At 43.2% G+C, this 25,345-nt stretch overlaps 1 protein-coding gene across 3 annotated transcripts in view; it reads right to left on the bottom strand.

Moving 5' to 3' along the window:
• GATAD2B (GATA zinc finger domain containing 2B) overlaps positions 440–25,345 on the bottom strand; it is a 97,514-nt gene continuing 72,608 nt past the window's right edge. For 2 of the 3 annotated variants that reach the window (XM_021089802.1, XM_021089803.1), the window contains 10 exons: positions 17,789–18,124; positions 12,140–12,269; positions 11,080–11,211; positions 10,456–10,587; positions 9,730–9,900; positions 8,888–9,203; positions 6,458–6,660; positions 5,161–5,271; positions 4,889–5,006; positions 440–4,252 (listed from right to left, as the gene is read on the bottom strand). In XM_021089802.1, coding sequence (XP_020945461.1) covers positions 4,119–4,252; positions 4,889–5,006; positions 5,161–5,271; positions 6,458–6,660; positions 8,888–9,203; positions 9,730–9,900; positions 10,456–10,587; positions 11,080–11,211; positions 12,140–12,269; positions 17,789–18,123 — 1,782 coding nt within the window. In that variant the 5' untranslated portion in view covers position 18,124 and the 3' untranslated portion in view covers positions 440–4,118. The remainder of the gene's footprint in view (positions 4,253–4,888; positions 5,007–5,160; positions 5,272–6,457; positions 6,661–8,887; positions 9,204–9,729; positions 9,901–10,455; positions 10,588–11,079; positions 11,212–12,139; positions 12,270–17,788; positions 18,125–25,345) is intronic. The other variant, XM_021089804.1, reaches the window with a different exon arrangement.

The raw sequence follows: 25,345 nt of genomic DNA, 5'->3' as shown, positions 1-25,345 counted from the left end.
TCAGAGGAAAAAAAAAAAAAAAACAGTGCAAATACAATTACAATTCATAATAATACTTGGTTTCAATGCCCCCGGGAACTGCCCCATTCCTCGGCTACCTCCCAACCCCCAGCACTTCCCCACAGTATCAACCTAATGCTGGGGGGTAGGGAGGGTGGGCAGGTTAGGGTAGGGAGTGGGCTCTGCCAAGGCAGTGCTGGTGACCCGGAGGGACTACTCCAGGGTGGGGAGGCAAGGCACAAATTAGGGGTGGGTGGTGGGGGAGGTGGCATCTCTAAGGAGGGATGGGGTTGGAGCAGCTGCCAGTCTCAGTGTGCTGGGCCCGGCCCACTCCCCTACCCACCCTCCACAGCCCTGCCTCCCTACCCCCTCCCCTTCCCCAGAAACCCTTTTGCACGGATCATACACAAACGGGCACATTACAAAATGACATAACACAGTTTCACAATATCCATGGCTAGGGCTTTTTTTTCTCTTTTTCAGTTTTTTTTTTTTTTTTTTTCTACACAATGTACAATTCCTTTTAAATGGTTCAAGAAATAGCTTATATACACGAATGAGTCCTTGTTATAACATCTCGGCAGCAAATATCATAAGCTAATGAAGGTCTTGTTGGAGGGGAAGGGAGCCTAGAACTGGGGTAGGGATGGGAGGGGGTGTGGAGAGAAGGTTATGCCTTCTGGAGGAGTGGGGAGAAAAGGGAGTGGGTTGGGGAAAAGGAACAAAAGTAAAATATCAAGAAGCATCTTTACAAAGCAGTTCTATAGCTAATTCCTTTTAAAGGGAAAAGGAAAGGTAACCAAAGCAGGAAAACATTTATCTCCGTGTCTTAAAAAAAATTGTCTACCATACATACATCCAAAAAATGTGGAAAATATACTTATTCCAGGGATGAAGAAAGTCCAGATGCTGTGGTCATATGATTTAAAAAAAAAAAAAGAAAAACAAAAGAAAAAAAGAAAAACAAAAAGACAAATAAGGACCTCTGTCCCTCAGCTTTACCCAAGCCTTACTGCTAATCCACCCATATCAGGCTTCTAGGGAGTAAATCACTGTCCATAAACTACTACTTTTAAAGCCTCTGGGGATGGAGGAAGCCAGGTAAAACTGGTGGGATCCTCACTCTAGTATCACCCTGAGCTTTAGTGCTCCACGGGTAAAGATAACTCTGAACAGAGGATCTTTCCTCCTATTTTTAGAGCATGAGGTTTAGTGTCTATGGGGCCCAAGGCCTGGGGATGGACAGCAACAACAGACTTGGAGGGACACAAGGCAATCGGTGATGAAAAGGTAGAGAAATGAGGAAAACAGAAGGACGGGGGAGAGGGAGGAAAGGGAGGAGGTGGAAGGCTAATACTTTACCATGATTAGGGGAACCTCACCCCCGTCACTAATCCCTGGGAAGGGAATGAATATGGGGAGAAGAGAGGGTAAGAAATCACATCTCAGCGATTGAGCAAAGGGTCATGGAGCTATACTAGTCAACAAGCAGCCTCTAATGTAACTGACCCTGAGGGGATAAAAACAGGGAAGACTCCACCTTCTCCCCTATCACCTCAGCACCTTGGCAGGCACTCACTCCAGGCTCTCCTTCCCCATCATCCCCCATCTCTACACATCTTGCTTCTAAACCCCATTCAAAGGTGGCCTGGCTCCCAGGGAAGGGACTCAGCTCAGGGCAGGGACAGCCCCCAGCCAGACGGTATTGCACATTCTCTATTCCTTTACTTTTAATCTCAATTGACGAACTTGGGCACCTTGTACCTCTGAGCACCTCTGAGCTGGGGGAGGGGAGACAACAGAAATGGCACTTCATCATGGGGGAGTGGGGAGGGAAGAGGCTAGACAGACATGCCACAAGGCAAGATGATTTGCAGGGAAAATATTTTTAAAAAAGCTTCCAATTCTGTGGAAGAGAGAAAAGCAAAACCAAACGATTTATCCAGTGCTTTCAAAGCACAGAGGGCAAAGAAAAGATGTAAGAATATATCTTTATATATATATATATAATTTTAAAATAATCCCAGACCCAGTTCCATTAACCCCCCCTCCCTCTCCCACCACTTACAGTTAGGGGTTCCACGTTCCCCAGAAAAATACTTGAAACGACCCCATCACTACCTGTTACTAAGCGTCTAGTTTCCAGATCATTTCACCACTGGGGAGCCCAGACACAGGCTGCATCTCCGCTCCTTTATTAAGTGCTCAATGAATTTGGGGGAAAGGAGGAAAGAAAAATAGCCAGGGAGGCCCGTAGGGCCAGTATAATTCACCCACAGTGGCTCTGGAGTACAGGGAATAGAGGCCAGTGTGGGGGGAACTGAGCCTGATTCCAGCTCCTTCTCTCATCCTCTCCCCAAACTTTATGGGGAACGTGTGCAGTTTGTGTGTGTTAATTTTAAAAGTGCCTTCTTACTTTAAAAAAATCATTTAATTTTAAAAAATAAAAGTGGGGGAACCTTCCCAGGTGGCTTTCAAGGGCAGATGTTAAACTTCTCTTCATACCTCTGTGCTGAAGTATCCCTTCCTCAAACTCTGGCAGCTTCGAGAGCTGGAGAGGCAGGTGGGGCATACACTATGAGAAGAGCAGAAACTCCTACTTTTAAGGGACTTCCCTTACCTCAAAATCAGCCTGGTCCCCTCCCCTTCCCCCACAATGTGGGAAAATGGGATGCTAATTTCCCCAATCCCCAGAACAGCAACATTGCACAATTCAATTCATTCTCTACATTAGTAGCACTTAAGAAAAAAAAATAAAAACAAAAAAAGCAAAATCAATAGAATTCTGGGGAAGAAAAAAGACAACTACTTATATGACAGAGGTCCAGGACTGGTTTTGACATGAATTGTTTGGCTTTGAGCAGTTGGCTCTGCAGATAGTGCAGCAGCGTCAGGGCAGGGCTCCAACCTGATTAGGTACCCTAACCCTCACCTCTTGGTGCTCAGAGGGTAAAGGGAAAGACAAATGGGAAAGTCTCAACTGTTGGGAGACTTCTATTTCCTCCCTTTGTCCTCTCACTCACGCATGCCCTGTCCAACTTCCAGGACACACAGCAAAATCAGGCTGGGAACAGCCACTCCTCTATGTTACAGGTGGGGCTGTGGTTACTGAGGGGCAGACTAGGATTTTTTTTTTAAAGAAAAAGATGGGGATGGGGAGGTGAATTTTACCAAAAAAAAAAAAAAAGAAAAAAGATGAAATAATTTTGGGCTAACTGGCCTGGAAATGACTTGTGTGTGGCCCCACTAGGGTCAGGGGACCAATCTCATTCCCCCAGCATCCAGAAGGCCAGGATCTGGTCTCAGTCTTCCTTGGCTCAACATCATGCTCATCATCATGCCCTTTCTCCTGCTTTTTTATGAGTCAATTCCAGGGTGGTTAAGTTTTTAAAGCTTCTCCTTCCAGGCTCTTTTCCCTCATGCTTAGAGCCCAACTTCAATACTTAATACTGCCTCCCAAACTGTCCAGCTCAGAGACACCCTGCAGCTGGTGTGCTATTACTTCTTGTTTGATGCCACCACCTCCCCCTAACCCTGGGTTAAGTGCATTAAAAACTTCTGCCCCTAACACTCCCAGTCATGTCCGACTTGGCAGTTGAGGACCCTACACTGCAATGCTCCTATCACAATTGAATGTCATTTGTGTTAACCAAAAAAAAGGGGGGGGGGAGACGAAAGAAGAGAAAAAATATTGGAGGCAAAGTAAAAAGGTTTAACCGTCCACTGAACAAAGGGAGGACACACAACATCATTAAAAATGGTAACAACAATTAAAGCATAAAAACAAACTTCAGAAACACACGTCAGAGGGCTTAGGTTTCTCCCCAGGACCTCATTCTGACCTCTATCAGAGGCAATGATCCACCTCACTGTTAAAGAAAACTGAAGAGAAAAGACAGAGTGGCAGAACAGATCGCAGCAGTGGGAAATAAAGGGGAGGTGGCAGGGCAGGGCGTGTGTTTTCTTGTTGATTTCTACTTTTTGTCTTCTGTTTTTCTGTTTTGTTTTCCGTGTATGGTAGGCACCAGTACAGGCACTGCATGCGACGGAAGTTGGGGGCAATGGGAGAGGAGAGGGGTAAAGGATTCAAGGTTGGGGCAGCACAAGTGGAACAGGCGTTATTTCTGTCCACTGATGGACTGCGATATAGACCGGGGAGGGATCATGTCTAAAAGGTATTCCCGCTGTCGGTCTGCCAAACTGGGGGCTTTGTGTCCTCCGATGCCAGTGTTCAAGTATGCAATGTTGACACCTAGACCCAGGAGACAAAAGTGGAGGGCAGGTATTTAAAAGAGGAAAGGACACTTTCTTCCATACTACCACGGGGCTGCAATGGTGCAGACGTGAGGAAACATTAGAAGTTGTCTGCAAGTGTCAGGCTCAGTTAAGCTTTATTTCAGTAGCAACTACCCCCCTGCTCACAAACTTTAGGAAGAAAGGTCTTCCCAAAACTTGATCCTACCAGGAATAATAAATACAGTCTTGATGGTATAGAAGAGTCAGATAAAAGAGTGGTGAGAGGAAAGCAATCAAGACAGAAAGGGAATTACCGAATCTGCTTTGGTTTGGGGCTGCTGACTGTAAAGAAGCATCTCTGGGTTACTCAGACAGGATCAGGACAGTTAGCTCTGCTATTCTGGGGAGATTAATAACCACATGCCTGCCAAATGGGCACGCTGTGTCATTTTCACCACCAAAACCCTAATGCAATGTGCCTAGCATATAATATGGAATTTGAAAACATCTGCTGAAAAACAAGAGTGAAGGAAGTAGGTCCTAAAAAAAAGCAGAAAACAAAAGAAAGAACAACTCACCTAAAGGGGCTGCTAAAGAAGTGCATACTAATTAGTCAATCCCTGAGAAAAGTTCTCAGGTCAATCCTTCTTACCTGGCATACCAAGGAGGCCACCTGGCACAGACAGCTGGGGTGCCTGTGCGAAGTTGGAAAGCATGGAACGGGCAGATGTGGGTATGCCACGCTGGAGGCTGCTTTGGGGCTGTGGAGCCTGCAATGATGAGGGAACAGGTGAAACTTTGCCATGATAGAAGGTGAAAGGGGGAGGTAAAGATGTGGGAGTACAGAAAAGTGGTATTGAGTTCCCAGCGAAGAAAGGACAAATTGGGATAAAAGGCTGACAAAACCTCAAGCGAAATCCTCACCTGCCGAAGTGTATGATGTCTCATTATGGTCTCTTGTTTACTGACACTGGACACAGCTGGAGCCGTAGTGGGGGAGAGGGCTGCCTGCTGCTGTAATCGCTGTTCGATTTCCTGTTGGGAGTCATCAGGACAGGTTGGAGAGGACAGCACCCAATTTCCTAACCAGAAAACCTAGAGGTCTTCTTATCTCTAATGCTGCCAGCTAGTTGGAGGGATATGGAAAAGGCAAAAGAGTTTGGTGGGATAGGTACACTAAGATCTCTGGGTACAAGTAACCTTCATGCTTCATTAAGGAATCCCTCTCTTCAGGAAAGCTGGCTCTCAGAAGGTGGCTGGAGAAGTCTGAGTGGTGGCAATGAGCTGACCGATGTAATGAATTAAGGCTGATTACTGAGGTTTTGACTCCTGCTTATCCATTTTTCAGAATGTTCATGATGCTATCCAAAGAGGTCTGATGGGTAGTGGGGTGGGAAATGAGATAGAGGAAAAGGATCTGAGCTTTCCAACGCATCTTCCCCTCTCCCAGATGTTCTCATTCTATTAATACTATAGGAGAGTTTAAGCACTCTAACACCACTCATCTTCCCTGGGCTACTTGATAATTTATTCTTTCCTTTGCCATTTCCTTGACAAAATGGACTTCAGATAATTACTTCTCTTAAAGAGATTTCTAGTACAAGTATAAATCTCTCTCACCAAAATCCATTTGTTGAGGAAATGAAGTCAAGAATAGAAGAATTTCTGGAGTTCCCATTGTGGCTCAGAGGTAACGAACCCAACTAGTGTCCATTAAAATGCGGGTTCAATCCCCGGCCTCGCTTAGTGGGTTAAGGATCTGGCACTGCTGTGAGCTGTAATGTAGGTCACAGACGTGGCTCAGATCTGGAGTTGCTATGGCTGTGGCATAGGTGGGCAACTACAGCTCCAATTTGACCCCTAGCCTGTGAACCTTTATAAACCAGAGTGCAGCCCTAAAAAGCAAAAACAAAGAATACGGGAATTTCTTTAGTGCTATTAGGGAAAGCCAAGAGCCTTAAGTCTTTTGTCCCTTTCTCTTAATCTCAGCCGTTATATGTCATTATGTTCTTACTCAATCAGAAATAGTCAAATGGAAAGGAGAAAGGTAGAAAAGTAAGAAGGAAAAAAGGAATCCAGGCTTCCAGGTTCTAGGAACTTAGATCTAGAAACCTAGACCACATGGACTGTGGGGATCATACAGATGACTCCTCTAAACTAGAAGGAACTAACTTTTGAGAAAACCCAACCTGGGCAGGTGAGAAGAAGTCAGAATTCTTACCTGTTCCTGCTGTAGGGCTTTAACAAAAGCGTTCTTCAGCCTGTTGGTGTGTTCTGCCTTTAGAGCTTTCTTCTGGTTGGAGGTCATACATTGCTCACATAGAATCTTACCATTCTTTTCTTGCTTCCAGTGAGGGGTGAAATCTGTGCGGCACTGGGCACAAACAAAGGGTTCGACCCGCAGAAGTGAGGCACAGCTTTTCCCTACATGCCAACAAAAAGAATAATCAGTGGTTTTTATATTTCCTCTTTATCTCCTATTTCTCTTCATCAGATGGATCTTTTCCCAGAAGTTTATTCTGTTGATTAAGAAAGTGACTCTAGGAGTTCCCATTGTGGCACAGTGGAAACAAATCCAACTAGTATCCATGAGGATGCAGGTATGATTCCTGGCCTTGCTCAGTGGGTCGGGGATCCATGAGCTGCAGCGTAGGTCGCAGACGCGGCTCAGAATACGGGAATTCTGTTGCTGTGGTTGTGGCTGTGGCAGGTAGCAACAGCTCCGATTAGACTGGGAACCTCCATACACTGCCGGCGTGGCCCTAAAAGGACAAAAGACAAAAAAAAAAAAATGACTCTAGGAGTTCCCTTTGTGGGCACAGTGAAAACAAATCCAACCAGTATCCATGAGGATGCTGGTTTGATCTCTGGCCTCGCTCAGTGGGTTGGGGATCCAGCGTTGCCATGAGCTGTAGTGTAGGTCACAGATGCGGCTTGGATCCCGAATTGCTGTGGCAGTGGCCAGCAGTTGTAGCTCAGATTTGACCCCTAGCCTAGGAACTTCCATATGCCACCAAGTGCAGCCCTAAAAAGCAAAAAAAAAAAAGGAGAGACTATAATTTATAAAATAATTCTATTTCATTTGATAACAGCAGTTAAGGGAATTAGTACTATCTCCATTTACAAATGAAGAAACTAAATGTAAGAAGCATAACTCCTAAATGACAAAGCTGGAACAAGAACCCAAGTTTTCTGATTTCCTATGATAAAATGCTAGGAAGAAAATACGAGTCAATTCAGAATGGAAGGGCTCTACCTAATTCAGCCAAAACTTTTGTTTCTTAGAGTCTCTACCTCAGACTATTACTTATCCCTATCACATACATTCATAATTTTTACTTATCAGTGTCCGAATTATTCATTGATCTGTTTATAACCAATATTGGGCCCATTAGGCACTCTCCTCTACTGTCAGGTGTTCCCCTAAGTCTTTATGTTTAGAAATTCAGGCTCAATAACTTCTGTTAGCATAGACTATGTGATGTTAATAATTTAGAATTTGATTCAGTGTTGGTTAACAGCTTTTATGTGGTTATAGTTATCTTTATCAGTCTATTAACTATAAGCACTCAAACACCAGGGACTGAATAACACAGCACAATGCCACATAAACACTGATATTAAAAACAGGGGTTCTGGGAGTTCCTGTCGTAGCTCAGTGGTTAACGAACCCAACCAGTAACCATAAGGTTGTGGGTTCGATTCCTGGCCTCACTCAATGGGTTAAGGATCCGGTGTTGCTGTGAGCTGTGGTGTAGGCCGGCAGCTGTAGCTCTGATTCGACCATTGGCCTCGGAACCTCCATATGCCGCAGGTGTGACCCTAAAAAGACAAGAGACAAAACAAAACAAAAAACAGATGTTCTGGGAGTTCCTGCTGTGCTACAGCAGGTTAGGGATCTGGTGTTGTCTCTGTGGCAGCATAGGTTCAATCCCTGGCCAGGTGCAGTAAGATAAGGATCTGGTGTTGCCACAGCCATGCCATAGGTCACAGCTGCAGCTCCAATCTGAATTACTGGCTCAGGAACCTCCACACCCAACGGTGTGGCAAAAAAAAAAAAAAAAAAAAAAGAGTTCCCGTCATGGCTCAGTGGTTAACAAATCCAACTAGGAACCATGACGTTTCGGGTTCGATCCCTGGCCTTGCTCAGTGGGTTAAGGATCCGGCGTTGCCGTGAGCTGTGGTGTAGGTCACAGATGCGGCTCGGATCCCGCGTTGCTGTGGCTCTGGTATAGGCCGGCAGCTACAGCGCCGATTCGACCCCTAGCCTGGGAATCTCCATATGCCATGGGAGAGGCCCTAGAAATGGCAAAAAGACAAAAAAAGAAAAAGAAAAAGGTGTTCTAGTCTTTAAATTATGTATGCATCATGCTAGGCACATTTAAAAGAACTAAGGAATATACTGCAAAAAATAGATAAGCTACACTATACACACAATAAAAACATTAAGCCTAAGATATACACACACACAAAAAGCTTTTTGATATGGTGCTCCCAAAGAGCCTCTGAATAAGGGATGGGACATAGTCTGGCAATAGTAAGGAGAGATTATTCAGTATTACATAGTGCCCTGTGATACTCTGCCTGTATCAATCAGGTGTGGCAACTGCCTACTCAGATAAAAAGATTGAGCAGAAAAAAACAGCTTTACCTTGGCTGTCGATGACACTCTGTACAACTTCTTCCAAGCCTACCATGTAGATGAACTCGCTATTGGCTGCACTAGGCAGGAAATGAAGCAAGGGAGCAGGTGGTTTAGGGGGTGGAATCTCCAGGAGTGTCTTTTCCAGCTGTTTGCGAAGAGCCAATTTGGCTGCAGCCTGTGAGTTGGCAGCATCAGTCATGGCGCTGGGGCTAGGAAGTGGTGAGGACACTCTGTTCACGGTCCCTGGCTGGATATGGGAGGCAAGGTTCATATAGATGGCAGAGGATGTTGTGCGCTGACAGGGAACAGAAGAACTTGACTGCTGAAACAGATTGAGACAGACTGAGTATAGGGGTCAGTAATCGTATGTGGGAGAAAAAAACAATTCTTACTTTTGAGGCAGGGAATACTACCTGATCCTAGTGTGAACTACTTAGCTCCCCTCAAGCTCAGAAAAAGACATGAGGCATCCAACTTCAGTGAAAAAGGACTCTGGCACATAGGAAAGGAGAAAGATAGTGGCTATGAACTAAAATTGCTAAGAGAAAAATAAAGATTTGGAATGTTTTGTCATATATTCTTATGCTTCTTATTCCCTAGATTCTTTTATCTCTTTCTTCTAGAGAGCTTTTAGCTTACTGCTGCTCTGCTGCTCTCTTCTCCACTACTATAGTCATATAATTTCTCAATGTTTCTACTTTTTGGGACTGCTGTCAACCCACCAAAATTAGGACAAAATTTGTTGTCTTAGAGTTTCTCAATGTCCAAAAAACTTAAAATCTATGATTCTTTCAACCAGGAAAGTAAATAAAAGACAGCTATGTTTCCACATTGGGGCTCCCTCTTACCGGCTGGTAATTGATAGCAGGATTCATATTGGGTGTTGTAGTGCGTACAAGGCCAGGCTTAGGTGGGCCCCGCTGACCCTGTAGCTGGGCTGGGTTTGGTGCAATCACACGCTGAGACATCAACATGTGTGGGAGGGTGGTGTTGGTCGCTGAACGGATGACACTGTGACCCTGAAGGGGAAGAAGAGGAAAAGATACAGTCCTAGGTGGTAAAATGCCCCACAAAATGCCAAAGAGAAAACACTACCTATAACATATAGCTAAGTGGAAACACAGAAACACAATAATTTCATCTAATGGACTATGGGAAAAATCATCATCATCAAAAACCTGATTAGTGGCTAGAAAGTCCCGGGCCTTCCCCCCACCCCCGCAATTGCCCCCAATGCATATGGAAGTTCCTGGGCCAGGGATGGAATCCAAGCAGGAGCTGCAAACTACATCACCGCTGTAACAAGTCCCTGGCTTTTTTTTTGGTATAAGCTATTTAAACCTATATGGAAAAGAGGTAAGCTGGAAAGCACCGGTGTAGAAAGACTGCAATGGAAAAATAAGTTATTCATCTTTCTACTGTGGACTAAATCATGCCATAAAGGTCCAACAGGACCATCTATAGTAATAACACATCTATCAAGGCCAATTCTTCTATGATCTTCACAAAAGTCCTAAAACAGAGAGAGGATAATAGGGCCCCCTGACACTAAGATCCCACTATGGGTCACATACCTGTAATGTTCTCAAATTCTGAGGTTCAACCCCTTGGGCCCCAGGCCGGGAGGGAAGCTTGGACAGGCCTTGTTGTCCCACATGGGCAGGAGATGGCTGCACAATAGACGCTGCATTCTGTACAACTGGAGTCTGAGAGAGAAGAGAGACAGTGGAAAAAATGCTAATAATCAGAGGTAGAAATCTGGTACACTTCTAGACTTTCAAAACTCCCTGTCAGTCTGAAGCTCTTGTTGACCAGAAGGGAAATGAGTAAAACAGAATCAAGGTTTTCCTGATTAAGGCCCAAGATAAAAAAATATTCCACAGTTCCTGCTGTGGCACAACGGGATTGGCGGCGTTTCTGCAGCATTGGGACACATGTTTGATTCCCAGCCTGGCATAGCGGGCTAAGGATCTGGAGTTGCTGCAGCTGTGGCATAGGCCACAAGTGTGGCTTGGATCTGATCTCTGGCCCTGGAGCTCCATATGCCATGGGGCAGCCAAAAGAGAAGAAAAAAAAATTGTTCCTAAAGACAGAACCAGAGACAAAAAAGGCACCCAGCTCAATCTACCTGGGGTAGACCATTCTCAAACCAGTTTTTCTTTGCTTTCTGCAGGTCCCTTATTTCTCAAGCACAGTACCTTCTGGACTACATTTTCTTTTTGTAGCTGACTCTGTCTCAGTTTCTTTAACAGCACCAGTCGGGCTTCTTCCAATCGCAGCTCATCCCTCAGCTGCTTGATGAGCTGCTGCCGTTCCTCAATGCCTTTCCCCTGAGGAAACATGGAGAACATCAGCTATGGTAGCAGATCCTCAGAGACCTTTCCTGCAACACCTCTTCCTTTAGGTCCAAAACCTTCATCTTCCACAAGAAGCCCAAGTGGCAATGGAATTGTTATCTCTGTGTCCCTAGCACACAGCAGAACTGGCACAGTTCCTAGTGTTCAGTAGGTACTAAAAAAAATGTTTACAGAATGAAAGGAGGGACCACATATAATTGCTAATCAACTAGATTCCTGGCAAAATAGAAGAGTGGCATAAGAAAGACATTACTTTCCTTTAAAAGAATGTTTCTCAAGCTTTTAAAGCTATGTTTCCTCTAGAAATACATTAACTAAGGAATTCCTCCACATTCTGAGACCCAGGAAAGAGTATAGAGAGTATCCTTCCAGTTAAGTTTACTTTATGTGACTTGAATTATGAAGTTTTCATTTTACAAAAAGTTATATTGAATATGCTTTTTCAAACTGTTTTCTCCACTTGATTCTAATAGTTCCCTGTAAAAGGGCATGCCCTTGAGGTTAAGAATCACTTACTAAGTGTTTCAGGAGTTCCTGTCGTGGCTCAGTGGAAACGAACCTGTCTAGGATCCATGAAGATGTGGGTTCAATCCCTGGCCTTGCTCAGTGGGTTAAGGATCCAGTGTTGCTGTGAGCTATGGTGTAGGTCACAGACATGGGTCGGACGGATCCCACGCTGCTATGGCTGTGGCATAGGCTGGCAGCTGCAGCTCCAATTCGACCCCTAGCCTGGGAGCTTCCATATGCTACAGGTGTGGCCCTAAAAACAAACAAAAAAAGTTTCATCAATGGGTACTTATTTAGATTCAAAAAATAAACACTAAAAAAAAGAAATGAGGCTCTCAGGGAATTAAAAGAGAATAGGAGAGTCAAGAAATGAAGAAAAGAATCTTTCTTTTACCTTAAACATCTCTAGGTTGGCTGCTTTGAGTCTTTCTTCCATTCGGGAGCTGGAACGGGGACTGGAAGCCTCATTATCAGACAAAACAATGATGTCTGGAGAGGGAGTTAGCCTTCCTCGGTCTGGCTCACTAGACAAAAGGAAAAATTATGGTATTTCCAACAGTGAAAGTTCACAGAAAAGTTAAGAAAACTTTTCTACACCAAATGAAGAAGTCCAAGGGAACTTAAGTCTGTTCTGATTCACCCAGGGGAAGACAGAGGCATCCAAGTGCTAGGATAAAGAAGACATCAAGATGTAAGTGGTGACAAGACCTCAGCAAAAGTACTTTTCCCATCTAAATTCTTTACAGAGGATGCAGACAGAAAGACACTGACTTTAGGAATGGGAATAAGAAACAAGCATTTCCATTATACAGATTTTAACCAAAATTCCAAATGTTTTCTTTTTATTTTACCCTCCTTTGGGTTGTCTTGTTACACAGATGCTCAAGGAGGAAATGGTTAGCTTGACAAGGGAAGAATGGCAAAGGCAGTTGAGCCTATATGTCCACTCCAGGTACAGATGATATGTTGCTTGGAAGGTAACTCATGATACTGAAACAACATGGTCCTGGTCATCTGATGATTTATAAGAAAGGAGGTTATGTGACAACTCTAGTGATAGTCTATCCTGTCAAGACATAAGGCCAAAAAGGTACTACTGTCAGTGGCTTAAAGGAATGGATAGTGTTAAGTATACTGTCTACAGCCTTCTGGAGGATTAAACTCCAGAACTAAATATATGGGATGTGCATCCTGAGATGCCAGAGTTCAACTTAGCATCCTGCCCCAGAGAGAAACTGTCTAGAGATGACTTTGAAATTTAAATCTTTGAAATTTAAATCTTCCTGGAGATCCCTTTGTGGCTCAGTGGTTAATAAACCTGAGGATGTGGGTTCAATCCCTGGCCTTGCTCAGTGGGTTAAGGATCTGGCGTTGCCGTGAGCTGTGGTGTAGGTTGCAGACGTGGCTCGGATCCCATGTTGCTGTGGCTGTGGCGTAGGCCGGCAGGTACAGCTCCAATTTGATCCCTAGCCTGGGAACCTCTATATGCTGTGAGTGTGGCCCTAAAACAGCAAAAAAAAAAAAGAAATCTAAATTTTCCACACTGGCTGTGCCCTATGCCTAATCCTACTTATTAGACAACTCTAGTTTGGTCTTTCTGGGACTAGCCTTAAAAGCATCTTGTACCTCTAAAATAATGAAAAATGGCACTCACTCCTTAAGACCTGGATAACAAAAATACTGCAAATTCTAATTCCTTAGGTTCCCAATCAATGACCAAATTTTCCAGTTCTCCTCTACTTTCTTAACTCAGAGATACCGTCTCAGATCCTACTTCCTCAAGACCTATAGTGTAGTAAGGAGTATTCAGGTCTAAAAAATGTGTTCTTAGATAGTATTTAAACATGTAATACAGATCTTTAATCCTGAGCACCTCTCTACAATTTCTCAGGGCTTTTTATCCCAGGTGTTGTTGGGACTTGGATGCCTTTTGAACAAGGCACCCTGGATGGTTGGGATAAGCATTTAATTGCCAAACAGGGTACAACCTAATTACTAAAATCAACCAAATTTAGCTGAGGAAATAAAACAGGGAAACAGAGTGATAATGATGAATATCTTGGAAACTATCACATTTGTTTGGTTTGCTCTATAACCACTGGTCACAGACACAGCAAGCTAAGAATGTAGGGTTATAGAAAAAGAAGTCACTAGAGGGAGAAAAGACCCTTTCATTCTCTAACTCAAAGCTCCTGCAGTAATGGTCAGGTCTAAATGAATTAATTTATCATTTCTATATTCCTTCATGTCCCCCCACACACCGAACACTAACATGGGTGAACAACTTTGAGGTCTGGTAGATCTCTACTTCTTCTACTTAATTCTTCAATATTTATATCAGTAGTCAGAAACTCATTCCATTCAGGTCCTGGCTGGATACACACATGACAGAATATTTCTTCTTTTTTTGGCGATACCCTTGACATGTGGAAATTCCCAGGCTAGACACTGAACCTGCGCAACAGCAGCAACCCAAATCGCTGCAGTATCAACACCAGACCCTTAACCTACTGCACCACAAGGGAACTCCTGGATTATTTCCAAGCTAAGAAATTCTTCCTTGCTCAAATGAGTGCCACATACTGCTTAAGGACTGTCCAGCAATAGGACAAGCAAGAGACATTCCTGAATGGATTCTGTGCAACTGAGTGACATTCATCAGGAAGCTGTATCTGAGAAAACCCTAAATGATATAATCAGACCCACATTAGGTAGATAGCACAGGTAAGGCAAATTCCAAGTCAAGTTTCATTCCTCAATTTTTTTTTTAACCTTTAACCTAGAATTCTGGTCTCATTTATTAAGCTTTTCCAGGGACAGAAATCATTTTGCTACTTTCCCCGACACATATATGATTTACAATATTTGGTGTTCTTAAGTATGAAACCATATCAATTAGATTTTTTTTTTTAGGGCCACATGTTCGGCATATGGAAGTTCCCAGGCTAGGGGTCAAATTGGAGCTGCTGCTGCTGGCCCACACCACAGCTCAAAGCAATGCCAGATATTTAACCCACTGAGCAGAGCCTGGGACCGAACCTGAATTTTCATGGTTACTAGTTGGATTCATTACCACTGAGCCACAACAGGAACTCCTCAATTAGCTATTATTAAAAGACCAACTTGCTGCTAACATCACTGGCAGATTTCCAGAAACTATAAAACTCCTGGAGTTCCCATGGTGGCTCAGCAGGAGCAAACACAACTAGTATCCATGAGGACCAGGTTCGGTCCCTGGCCTTGCTCAGTGGGTTAAAGATTCAGCGTTGCCGTCAGCTGTGGTATACATCACAGACGCAGCTCAGATCTGGTGTTGTATGGCTGTGGCATAGGCCAGCAGCTACAGCTCTGACTAGACTGCTAGCCTGGGAACCTCCATATGCTGTAGGGTATAGCCCTAAAAAAAAGACAAAAGACAAAAAAAAAATTTCTCCTCTTTGGAGTTCCCATCGTGGTTCAGTGGTATTGAACACAACTAGTGTCCATGAGGACTCAAGTTTGATTTGTGATGCTGCTCAGTGGGTTAAGGATCAAGCATCGCGTGGTTGTTGGCAAAGGCCAGCAATTTAAGTTCCAAATAGACTCCTAGCCTGGGAACTTCCATATGCAGTGGGTGTGACCTTAAAAAGAACACACAAAAAAAGTTCTCTCCTCCTTTTATCCGTATCAAAAAAATCACTGTTCTCCATGATGAGCAATCTATCAATCTTGTTCATCTGTATAAAAAGCTTGAGACTAAGTGGAAATAATTGTCAGTATATCTGGTCTGGTGAAAGGGAAGAAGCCAGTAGGGCCTATTTTTTCATGCAGAATGGGGGTCTGGATGGTTTACATCAAGCCTCTTTCCCTGAAGACCATTAAAAACAGCTCCCAGTTTCCAAAGGCTCAAGTTTCTAAAGCTTATCCCTTTAATAAAATTAAATGCAGAATTTTGGGGGTACTCTTTTCTTTTTTTCTTGTCTTTTTGCCTTTTCTAGGGCCGCTCCCGCAGCATATGGAGGTTCCCAGGCTAGGGGTCGACTTAGAGCTGTAGCCACCGGCCTATGCCAGAGCCACAGCAACGTGGGATCTGAGCTGCATCTACAACCTACACCACAGCTCATGGCAACGCCAGATCCTTAATCCACTGAGCAAGGCCAGGGATCGAACCTGCAACCCTCATGGTTCCTAGTCAGATTCGTTAACCACTGGGCCACAACAGGAACTCCCGGTACGCTTACTTTTCAATGCAGAATTTATCTGTGATATACAATTCCAACAGCACTAATGAGATCCTACCAAAATGTGTGGCAGTGCTTCTATGAAAAATGCATGTTCGGTTCCAATTTGGATGTAAAGAAACTACCAAACATTTCTCCTCTTCTTTGTCCCCAGTGAAGTAGGATTAGTCATTTGCTCCAGAAGGGTAAGGGTGAATATGGGGCAAGTGGGTTATTCAGGTGCATTATCTCATTCATCCACTTTCTTTTTTTCTAAAAAGATCTGGAGTTCCTATTGTGGCTTAGTGGTTATGAACCCAGCGAATATCCATGAGGATGCGGATTCTATCCCTGGCCTTGCTCAGTGGGTTAAGGATCTGGCTAAAGTGTAGGTCACAGATATGGCTTGGATCCTAAGGTGCTATCACTGTGGCCAAGGCTGGCAGCTACAGCTCTGATTTGACCCCTAGCCTGGGAACTTCCATATGTTGTGGGTACAGCCCTAAAAAGCAAAAAAATAAAAAATAAAAGGATCTAAGGATTAATCTACTTTCCTAATATTCTGTTGATACCACATATAGCTCCCAAGGATTTTTCTCTTCTTCTAAAGATCATAAGAAAAATTATCTGAAGTTTCCTAAGGGTTTTTAATGCTATAACCAAGAATAATGTTCTCCCACTAGGTGTGATTTAAAAAAAATAATTCTGGGACAGTACCAATAAGTAAACATTAAAAGGTAGAGAAAGAGGACATTCCCTTCATGGCTCAGAGATTAACGAACCCGACTAGGAACCAGGAGGTCGCCGGTTCGATCCCTGGCCTCACTCAGTGGATTAAGGATCCGGCACTGCCGCTGAGTTGTGGTGTAGGTTGCAAATGCGGCTTGGATCCTGGGATCCCAAGCTGTAGTGTAGGCCAGCAGCTGTAGCTCCGATTCCACCCTTAGCCTGGGAACTTCTATATGCCTCAGGTGCGGCCCTAAAATGCAAAAATAAAATAAAATAAAATAATAATAATAAAACCAAAAACCCCAAACCCAAGTAAGATTATAATCATTTTTTTCTTCTTTATCAGTCCAGCTTCTTAAAAATACTGCTTTGGATAAATCCTAGGACAAAGTCAGTAAGGTCAATTGGAAGGCAACTAAAGAGCAAAAAGTAATTTTCGTGTCTATCAGCTATTTCTGAACCAAGAGTAAACTGAATGTTCTTAAAACCAGGGTCGTCTATACTGTGATTCACTCTTCAGGTAGGCTCTACCCTTTGGCCAGGTCAGGGTATCTCTTCTTACTGTTCTTCACAGTCCCAAGTAATCAACCTTGACCAAGGCCTGTGAAAAATGTGTCTGTATGCTGTGCATATATGTGAAAAAGAAAGAGCATAAGCATGAGTATATATGTACAAATGAGTGAGTATGCCTATGTGGGAGAGGGAAAAAGGAAGGAAGTCCTCTCCTAATAAACAGATCCTAGGACTTCTGGAATGATCTGAAGATAAGATTGTTTTTCCCTCCTAAAATGGCCATAAGATTAGAGTGAAAGTGTATATATTTAACTTACTTCTAATTGGGCTATCAACTCTACAGTGCCTTCTTTATCCAGAAATGGCCACTTTATCTTAAAGGTAATAACTGTGATTCTTTGCTATGCTAAGCCAACTCTGGAAATACCTAGTTTCATTTAGAAACAAGAGGAATTCATGGTCAAGCCAGTTGGCATAGATATGGCTTCATTCAAGAAACTTTAAGATGAAAAACACCCTCTTCTCATTGGAACTCATTCCTGTTTCATAGGCTTAGTTTATGAGAAGACTCTATCTATGGAGGCAGCTGAACCAAGCCATACCTCCGTCTAGCACTCATATCCACAGGCTCATCGTTGATATTTTCTTTGCCTGGCCTTCCAGCAGTCCTGTTGTCTCCATGAGGCCTGAGATTCCCATTGAGCTTCTCTTCATAGCCCTTAACACCACTGCCATCCTGTTTGGTGGGTAACTCATGTGGCACCTCGAGATTTGCCAAATCCTTCCGTTTGAGCAGTGCCAACATTTTCAGACGTTCCATGGCCTCATGTCCCTCCATTTTGAGCCGCTTGGCTAGAACATCATCTCTTTCATCAGCTGGGTCCAAGCTCCGCTTCAACAGATTCAGGCGAAGAGCATCCTCTGTCATTCTATCCATCCTATGGGGAAAAAAATGCAAGTGAGATCAGAATCAAGTCCCTTAAATAGTCCATAAAGAAAGAGGGTGGAAATTCAAAGTTAACTGAGATAACATTCTACCCTATATCTTCCAAGACAACCTGTGTTAAAGGAGATTTCGTCTCAACCTCAGCAGTGAAAAAATTCAAATGCTTTCCAGTCATCAAGGTCCTTACTATATAGATGCCTGAAACCAAACACTATACTCACCTGGACAGTCCATTAAAAGCCTGTATCTCTCAAAAAAGTAAATATTCTTTTGCGACTGGCTTTTTGTGCATCCATGCTCATAGTCAGATGCTTTGGTTTTACTCATCAAATTCTTCTCTTGCAAAAGACTCTTTTATGAATGGGAAGTTTTTCAGGTCACCTATGCTTACCTTTAGCCTTTTTTTTTTTTTTTTTTTTGCATTTCTAGGGCCGCTCTCTCTGCACATGGAGGTTCCCAGGCTAGGGGTCTAATTGGAGCTGTAGCCACCAGCCTACACCAGAGCCACAGCAACGCAGGATCCGAGCTGTGTCTGCGACCTACACCACAGCTCAGAGCAACGCCGGATCCTTAATCCACTGAGCAAGGCCAGGGATCGAACCCGCAACCTCATGGTTCCTAGTCGGATTCGTTAACCACTGCGCCACAATGGGAACTCCTGCAATCTACAGCACGGCTCATGGCAAAGCCAGATCCTTAGCCCACTGAGCAAGGCCAGGGTTCGAACCCACAACCTCATGCAGATTCATTAACCACTGAGCCACGACGGAAACTCTTCTCCATCACTTTTAAATCTTGGATGGTCTTCCTGGTAGGAAAGAGCAATAGGTCACTAGAAAGAAAAAAAAAAGGGGGGGGGACGCCTACAGCATGTGGAAGTTTCCAGACACAAACCCAGGCCACAGAAGTGACATCGAGTCCTTAACCTCTAGGCCACCAGGGAATTCTCAGAAAAGAAAAGTTTTTTGAGTGACAAAAACCTCAGGTTCAAACTGCTACTTCTGTTACAGGGTCATTTTGGGTTTTTTTTTTTTTGTTTGTTTGTTTGCTTTTTAGGGATACACCTGTGACATGGAAGTTGCCAGGCTAGGCGTCAAATCGGAGTTATAGCTGCTGGCTTATCCCACAGCCACAGCAATTTGGGATCTTAGCTGAGTCTGGGACCTACACCACATTTCACAGCAACACCGGATCCTTAACCCACTGAGTGAGGCCAGGGATCAAACCCTCATCCTTATGGATACTAGTTAGGTTCGTTAACTGCTGAGCCACGAAGAGAACTCCTACAAGGTCAAATATTAAATAAGTTGATTTACCTCTCCCAATTTTTTTCTTTTTTTCTTTTTTTTTGTCTTATTGCCTTTTCTAGGGCTGCTCCTGCAGCATATGGAAGTAGGTTCCCAGGCTAGGGGTTGAATCGCAGGATCCGAGGCATGTCTGCGACCTACACCACAGCTCACGGCAACGCCGGATCCCCAACCCACTTAGCAAGGCCAGGGATTGAACCCACAACCTCATGGTTCCTAGTCAGATTCGTTAACCACTGTGCCATGATGGGAACTCCAACCTCCCCCAATATTAAATAAGTTACTTTACCTCTCCCAACAAATATTAGATAAGTTACTTTACCTCTCAATTTCATTTGTAGAAGGCACTTAAAAGGGGGCTCAACAAAATTTAATTCCTCTTCCCTAAGGATATGACTTCCACACCTATGATACGAGATCAAGCTTGGTAATTCATAGACTTAAGGAGTAGTACAGAGAAGATTACCAATGTTAACTGGTGCTCTTGCAAAGAAAAATATGTACATGCTTGAGGAATCTTTCTTCCTGTAGAGCAGCGTAAAATAAGAGCTATTTGATTCTCTTCTAGTTATAATGAAGAAAAAGAATAACCAACAAAGGAAACACCTTTTGGAGACCAGAGAAAAGTCAGAACTCAGATTTCTGAATTTTCAGGTAATGTTTCTTAATTCTCTTTCTCTGTTTTCCTCTTTTTAGGGTCACATCTGAAGCATATGGAAGTTCTTGGGCTAGGGGCTGAATTGGAGCTTCAGCAGCTGGCCTATGCCACAAGCTACAGGAATGCGGGGATCAAAGTTGAATCTGCAATCTACACCACAGCTTGTGTCAAAACTGGATCTTTTAGCCATTGAGCAAGGCCAGGGATCGAACCTGCATTCTCACGGACACACTGTCAGGTTCTCAACACACTAAGGCACAACGGAAACGCCTTCTCTTTCTAAAAAAAAATTACTTAGGAGTTCCCATTGTGGCTCAGCAGAAACAAATCTGACTAGCATCCATGAGGACGAAGGTTCAATCCCTGGCCTTGCTCAGTGGGTTAAGGATCTGGTGTTTGCTGTGAGCTGTGGTGTAGGTCGCAGACGCAGCTAAGATCCCGAGTTGCTATGGCTGTGGTGTATGCCAGCAGCTACAGCTCCGATTCGACCCCTAACCTGGGCACCTCCATATGCCAAGGTTGCTGCCCTAAAAGATTGAATAAATAAATAAATAAATAATAAAAATATTTTATTTTGGGCACACTGAACAGCATATAGAAGTTCCTGTGCCAGGGATCAATGCCACAGCTGCAACAATGCTGGGTCCTTAAACCACTGCCACAGGGCCGAGTTGGATACTAGTTGGGTTTGCTACCACTGAGCCACAATGGGAACTCCCTTAAGTGGTTTTTAGTATATCCACAGAGTTGTGCAACCATCATCAACCATAATCAGTATTAGACCATTTTCATCGTCTCCTCCCTAAAAACACCCATACCCATTAGCAGTCATTCTCTTCCCACCACTAATTTATTTTCTGTCTCTAAATTTGCCTATGCTGGATTTTTTTTTTTTTTTTTTTTTGGCTGCACCCACCACATACGGAAATTCCCAGGCCAGGGATCAAATCAGCCCCACAGCAGTGACTCAAGCTGCTGCAGCAACAACACTGATCCTTAACCAGCTGCATGACGAGAACGCCTGGACTTCTTATATAAATGAAATCACATAATATGTAGTCTTTTGTGACTGACTTCTTTCACTTGGCATTGTTTTTGAGGTTCATTTACGTTGTAGTATATATATCATTACCTCATTTTTTTTTTTTTTTTTGCTTCTTAGGGCCACACCTGCAGTCAGTATACAGAAGTTCCCTGGCTAGGTGTCGAATCAGAGCTACAGCTGCCAGCCTACACCACAGCCACATGGGATTCAAGCCTCATCTATGACCTACACCACAGTTCGTGGCAATGCCGGGTCCTTAACCCACTGGCATCCTCATGGATACTAGTCAGGCTTGTAATCACCACTGAGCCACAAAGAGAACTTCCACTTCTTATCTTTTTATGGTCTAATGCTATTCCATTGTATGGACATATGATACTCTATTCATTTATCAATTGATAAACATTTGGTTTTTTCCACTTTTTACTGTCATGAGCAACATTGTTATGAACTTCTGTACACAAGTTTTTGTATGAACATATGTTTTCAATTCTCTTGGACATATACCTATGGGTAGAATGCTGGGTCCTAAGGTAACTCTCTTTTTGAAGAACTGTTAGCCTGTTTTCCAAAGCGGCTAACCACTTTACATTACCACCAGCAGTGTATGAGGGTTACAATTTCTCCATATCCTCTTAGTTCTCTTTTAACAGCTTCAGATATGAAATACATCATATAGCATATATAAATGTTTTTAGCTGCAGGTGCCCTAAAGGTTTGTTATTTTGACATGTTACTTCTGAAGTGTTTTACCTCTGAAAAATACCCTCAGATGGAGGACCAGAAAGTTGAATGCTATAGATCAGAAGTGAAGCCCAAGTTCCACAATAACAATGTCGATTCCTATTGTGCTCAGCAGGCTAAGAACCTGACGTAGTTTCCATGAGGATACGGGTTCAATCCCTGGCCTTGCTCAGTGGGTTAAGGATCTGCCATTGCCACAAAGCTGCAGCTTGGTGTTGCTGTGGCTGTGACACAGGCCGGCAGCTGCAGTTCCAATTCGATCCCTAGCACAGGAACTTCCATAAGCCACAAGTGTGGCCATAAAAAGAAAAAAAAAACAAATGTCTTGGATAACTTGATCAACATCTCATACTGAGAGTATAAGAATACCACAGGGAGTTGCAAAGGATAAAAAGTCTGTCACTAAACTAATTACATACCTAGATGCCAAAAGTACTTCAGAAAAGTACACGGCAATGTATACCAATGTATATTAATACAGTACAGTGTTCTAAAAGTTTTGAGATAAATTACATTCATGAGCACTGAATGTATATGACAAAATGACAAAATTCAAAAACCTGGACCCATATGAATGGAGTTTGGAATGCCATCATTTTCTTGACTTCTTCCACTGACAGTTATGCAAATAGTCAAAATTAGTTTAAATGTTTTCCCCTTATAATACTGACATAAATGGGTATGCTGGAAGGTGGGAGAAACCAGGACCAAACATTTGAACGTCCAAGCTAAGTAATCTTTCCCAACAGATGGCTTGAGAACTCTGACCATGTTTTCCTTGCTCATTCTTGACTTTACTGGCCCAACTTTATGTACTCAACAGTTGTATCTGCCTCAAAATCCAATGAAATATGGATTAATCTTGAAAACATCATGCTAAATGATGCTAAAATATTTTTTTGGTTCCACTTTTATGAGGTGCATAGAATAGCCATATACATAGAGAGTAGAACAGAGGATACCAGTGGCTGAGGTCGTGAGAAGGTAGTGAGGAGTTATTTAATGGCAACAGAATCTTTGGGAGGAAAACAAAATTCTTAAATGGACAGTAGTGATAGATATACAACGCCATGAATGTATTTAAAGCTGAACTGTACACTTAAAAATGGTCAAAACAGTAAATATTTGCCACAATAAGAAAAAAAAGGAGTTCCCACTGTGGCACAGCAGGTTAATGATCTGACTTGTCCTCTGTGGTGATGCCAGTTTGATCTCCAGACCAAGACAGTGGGTTAAGGATTCAGCATTGCTGCAGTTGTGATGCAGGCTGCAGCTCTGGATTGGATTCAATCCCTGGCTCAGGAACTAACACATGCCATGGGCACAGCCAAAAGAAAAAAGGGCACAAACTAATCTTTTGGGGTGATAAAAATGTTCTAAAACTAGGTTGTGGTGATAGCTGCAAATTTACTTAAAAAAAAAATTTACTCTGTAAATTTACTTAAAAAAAAAAAAAAAAAATCACTGGGAATTCCCTTTGTGGCTCAGCAGTAATCAACCTGACTAGTATCCACGAGGATACAGGTTCAATCCCTGGCCTTGCTAAGTGGGTTAAGGATCTAGTGTTGCCGTGAGCTGTGGTATAGGTTGCAGAAACGGTTGGATCTGGTGTGGCTGTGGTACAGGCTGGCAGCTGCAGCTTCAGTTCAACTCCTAGCTTGGGAACTTCCATAGGCTGTGGGTGCTGCCCTAAAAAGACAAAAATAAATAAATAAATAAAAATTCACTGAATCATACACATAAACTATACTCCAATAAAATTGCATAAATAATCTTCAATATACACTTGTCACACAAAAATTCCTCTCCAGAAAGTAAAAGAAAAATTCTGTAAAATGAATGGAGTATGTTGCCTTTTAATACCTAAACAAACTGTTCTGTTTCTTCTGGGTTGTAAGTAATAACAACTAATATTTCTTTTGGCCACCTTGCAGCATATGGAGTTCCTGGGCCAAGGATCAGATCTGAGTGGCAGATGTAGCTGTGGCAACCTCAGATCCTTTAACTCATTGCTCAGGGATGGGGAGTCAACTGGTGTCCTGGGGCTGCAAAGATGCCATGGATCTCACTGCACCACGTCGGGGAACTCCACAACTATTTCTTCAGCACCTACTTATTAAAAGCCAAACCGCTATCAGGCACTTTATCTTGTGTTCTTATTTAAATCTCCTTAACAAGTTACTAAATATGTGGTATCGTTTATGCTTTAGGGGTGGGAAAAAGTGTCAAAGCAAGTATCCCAAGATTGCAAAGCTCTGGATAGTTAATTTGGAATTCTAATGCAGGTCTGGCTCACTGAAAAAAAATCTATTATACATACATCTCCCTGCTCAGAGCTAGATAATCTTTTTTTTTTTTTTTTTTTTTTTTTTTTAGGCCTGTTCCTATGGCATATGGAAGTTTCCAGGCTAGGGGTCTTTTTTGTTTGTTTGTTTTTTTAGGGCTGCATCCGCTAGGGGTTCGGTCGGAGCTACAGCCGCTGGCCCACGCCAGAGCAGCAACACAGAATCCTCCACCCATTGAATGAGGCCAGGGATTGAACCCATGTTCTTCACGGATGCTAATCAGGTTCATTAACTGCTGGGCCATGACAGGAACTCAGGCTAGGGGCTGAACTGGAGCTACAGCTGCCAGCCTATGCCACAGCCACAGCAACCCTAGATCCAAGCTGGGTCTGTGACCTACACTAGCAGCTTGCAGCAACGCTAGATCCTTAACTCACTGAATGAGGTCAGGGACTGAACTCGCATCCTCATGGACACTATATCGAGTTCTTAACTCATTGAGTCACAAGGGGAACTTCAGAGCTAGATAATCCTAAAAAGGCAGTGTTGTGTATTCATGTATTTGTACATGCATCCAATCCATCCATTCCCCACAAACATTAAGTATATAATGTGTGCCAAGTTTAGGGTTAGGTACTAGGAGTAAAGGTGAAAAAAGACTATGGCACAATGTCATTCTGACAGGAGACAGATGTGCATATAATAAACTAAGTACTCAGATGTTTACATAACTCATTTTCTCTACCTTCCCTATATCCTGCTTTTCTTCCTCGTACTGAAGAAAATTCAGCTCATCCAGAGGCAAAAGCTAGAAGCCTGGGAATCACCCTGGACTCTTCCAGACTCTTAAATCTAAGTCACCAAGTCTTATCAACTCTACTGTCTTCCTCTGAATGAGAAAATATGAAGCCTTGGCGTGTTGCTGCTGGAAGCCATCTTGTGACCACTAGGGAAGGCAGCTTGGAGATAAAACGACACTGCACAGTAGAGCATTGAGATGAGAGCTACGAACATAGCTACGCCACCAGATCAAACTACTCTGAAGCTAGTCCTGTAACACAGGCCAGTATGAACTGGGTTTTCTGTTACCTAAATTGAAAATATTGAATGGATAATGCTTGTCAGAAGTGCCAAAATGAAATCAGAGTGGAGATGTCCAATAAACAGGTAGACA

This window comes from Sus scrofa, chromosome 4, assembly GCF_000003025.6.
Source record: "Sus scrofa isolate TJ Tabasco breed Duroc chromosome 4, Sscrofa11.1, whole genome shotgun sequence".
NCBI lineage: Eukaryota > Metazoa > Chordata > Mammalia > Artiodactyla > Suidae > Sus > Sus scrofa.
This window is presented reverse-complemented; position numbering and strand designations above follow the sequence as displayed.